This window comes from Chinchilla lanigera, unplaced genomic scaffold, assembly GCF_000276665.1.
Source record: "Chinchilla lanigera isolate Chin_1 unplaced genomic scaffold, ChiLan1.0 scaffold00016, whole genome shotgun sequence".
NCBI classification, from domain to species: domain Eukaryota; kingdom Metazoa; phylum Chordata; class Mammalia; order Rodentia; family Chinchillidae; genus Chinchilla; species Chinchilla lanigera.
In genome coordinates, this window is record NW_004955417.1 from 10997047 (window position 1) to 10999627 (window position 2581).

Sequence of the window (2581 nt, forward strand, 5' to 3'; positions counted from 1 at the left end):
CCTTGCGCTTGCAAGGCAGGCACTGTGCCGCTGAGCTAAATCCCCAGCCCTATTTTTTATTTTTTTAATTTTTTTGTCTTTTTTTTTTTTTTTTTCCGACACAGTCTTTAATCATTACTGTGTGTTGTTTAGTGTGTCCTCCCACCCCATTGTGAGCTCTTAACCCAGGGCTACACGATGCCCGGCACGCATTTTGCCACTCTGCTGTGTGTCCTCCCTTGTTTTAGCTTTTAATAACTGTCATGAATACTGAAAGCCCATCTTGGAACTAGTTTACTAAGAACTTTATAGAATATTTTGGCTTGAAATGTTCCTTTTTTTTTAAGGCAGGATCTCACTATGTAGTGCAGGCTGGCCTTGAACTTGTTTATGCAGCCTAGGCTGGCTTTGAACTCATGGTGATCCTCCTGCCTCAGCCTCTCAAGTGCTGGGATTACAGGCGTGCTCCACCCAGCTTGGCTAAATGTTCTTTTAAAAGCCTGCACATAGGGGGCTAGGGATTTAGCTCAGCTGCACAGCGCCTGCCTGGCAAGCGCAAGGTCATGAGTTTGATTCCCGGCACCAAAAAAAAAAGCCCATACATAAAATAAATTTATTTCTGAGGTTATCTACTTGAAAGTTTCCTGCATGGAAAGTACAAGTAAAAACAGTTCTTTGTGTATGTATGTATGTATTTGGTATTTTGAAACGGGGTCTCACTTTGGAGTTCATGCTGGCCTTAAAATCACTATGTAGTCCAGGCTGGCCTCAAATTCTTGGCAATCCTCTTGCCTCAGTCTTCCTCCTGAGTGCGAGGACTATAGGCATGCACCACGATGCCTAGCTTGAAAATAGCTTTTAAAACACGATTTCAATAGAATGTGGCTTAGAAGTAAAAACAGTAATCCCATAGCAGAAATTTAAAGGACTGTGGCAGCACTGCTAACACATTGCATAGTTCTCCCCTGTTGCAAGTGCAAAGAAAAAGCCACCAGAAATTCACTTCTGTTTTATAGGACTTAAGCACACAGGACGAATGCAATGAAACGAAAAATTGTAAGCGTTCATCGGTCCTCGTTAGTAGTGATGCAAGTTACTGGTGTTTTTAAGGTGAAGAAGTACAGTAGCACATAACAACTAAGAGAGGCAGTTCTTGAACCATTGTCCTGCTTGAGTTTGAATCCCAGCTCTGTATTTACTCACTGCATGATCTCAGACAACCTACTTCTATGTGTCTCCGTTTCCTCATTTGTAAAATCCCAGCCCTTGGGAGGCTGAGGCAGGAGGATCACTGTGAGTTCAAGGCCAGCCTGGCTGCATAAAGAAGTTCAAGGCCAGCCTGCACTACATAGTAAGACCCTGCCTCAAAAAAAACAAGAACATTTAAAGCTAAAATGAACCAAAACCTTCATAGTATTGTTGTGTGAGGCTCACATGAGTTAAAACATAAAGCGTTCTAGTTTTTGTGTTTTTCTCCCACCCTTTATCCTTTAGAAAGTTCTAGTCCATTTAATTATTGTTCATTTCAGTGAAAATGTTCATTTTGATTTGTGTTTCATTATATCTGTTATTTTCCCTTCCTTTGGAAAATGATCTATGAATGGTGTTCATGTGATTGAGGATTATTCAGAGATTCTCATCTTGGCTTCTCAGATTTGGCTTCTTTGTGTGTGTGTTTATGCGTTCTTTTTTCTTCTAGTGGGAAGTACCTTCTGTGTATAGCGGTGTTATCCTGGGAATTAAGGACAGTTTAACAAGAGACTTGGTTTACATTCTCATGGCCAAAGGTTTACACTGCAGTGTTGTTAAGGTGAGTAAAAATGTACATCAACCACTTGTTCCGAATATGCTTTAAAAATCTTGGCAGAAGGTCAGGAATCAAAATGATTTTTTCCCAATCGTTTAAATTTTTTTTTTTTTTTGTTACCAGCACTCAAAAGTCAGGACCTTGTGCTTGCTGGGCAAGCACTGCCTCACTGAACTATATCCCCATCCTTTTCCTGATCTTAAAATCATAATCACCAGCCTCAAAAGATAGGCCTAAAATGCCATTTAAAAAGTTATTTTAGTTCTCTTTCTTTTGTTCTCTTAATTTTAACCAAATAGTCTTAGACATGTGCATACCACTATTGTTTAAAAAGCTTAGACGCCAGATGAGGTGGCATGTGCCTGTAGTTCAAGCTGCTCCAGAGCTAAGGCAGGAGGATTGCTTGAGCCTGAGAGCAGTGGTGGGAAACCTGTGGCATGCATGCTGCAGTGGGCTGCTTGTATCATTGAAAGCTCTGAAAGGTTCTCTATCACTGGCCTAGGAGTTCAGGGCCAGCTTGGGCAACATAGTGAAACCCCATCTGTTTAAAACAAAACGAAATCTAGAGAATGTGAACAGTACTGTTTGTGTTCTTTAGGATTCAGTTGGTGAAGCTTGTGTACAAAGATTTTTTTTTTTTTTGGTTTTTCTCTGGTACTGGGAATCGAACTCACGACCTTGTGCTTGCCAGGAAGGCACTGTGCCGCTGAGCTAAATCCCCAGCCCCAAAGATTTTTTTTTAAAACCCTCCCTTTTTTTTTTAAGCACCGAGGATTGAATGCAGAGGTGCTCTAC

At 41.0% G+C, this 2581-nt stretch overlaps 1 protein-coding gene across 1 annotated transcript in view; it reads left to right on the top strand.

The window, feature by feature from the left end:
• Ints8 (integrator complex subunit 8) overlaps positions 1 to 2581 on the top strand; it is a 51982-nt gene that overhangs the window by 21331 nt on the left and 28070 nt on the right. The window contains exon 14 of the mRNA XM_005381819.2: positions 1679 to 1789. Coding sequence (XP_005381876.1) covers positions 1679 to 1789 — 111 coding nt within the window. The remainder of the gene's footprint in view (positions 1 to 1678; positions 1790 to 2581) is intronic.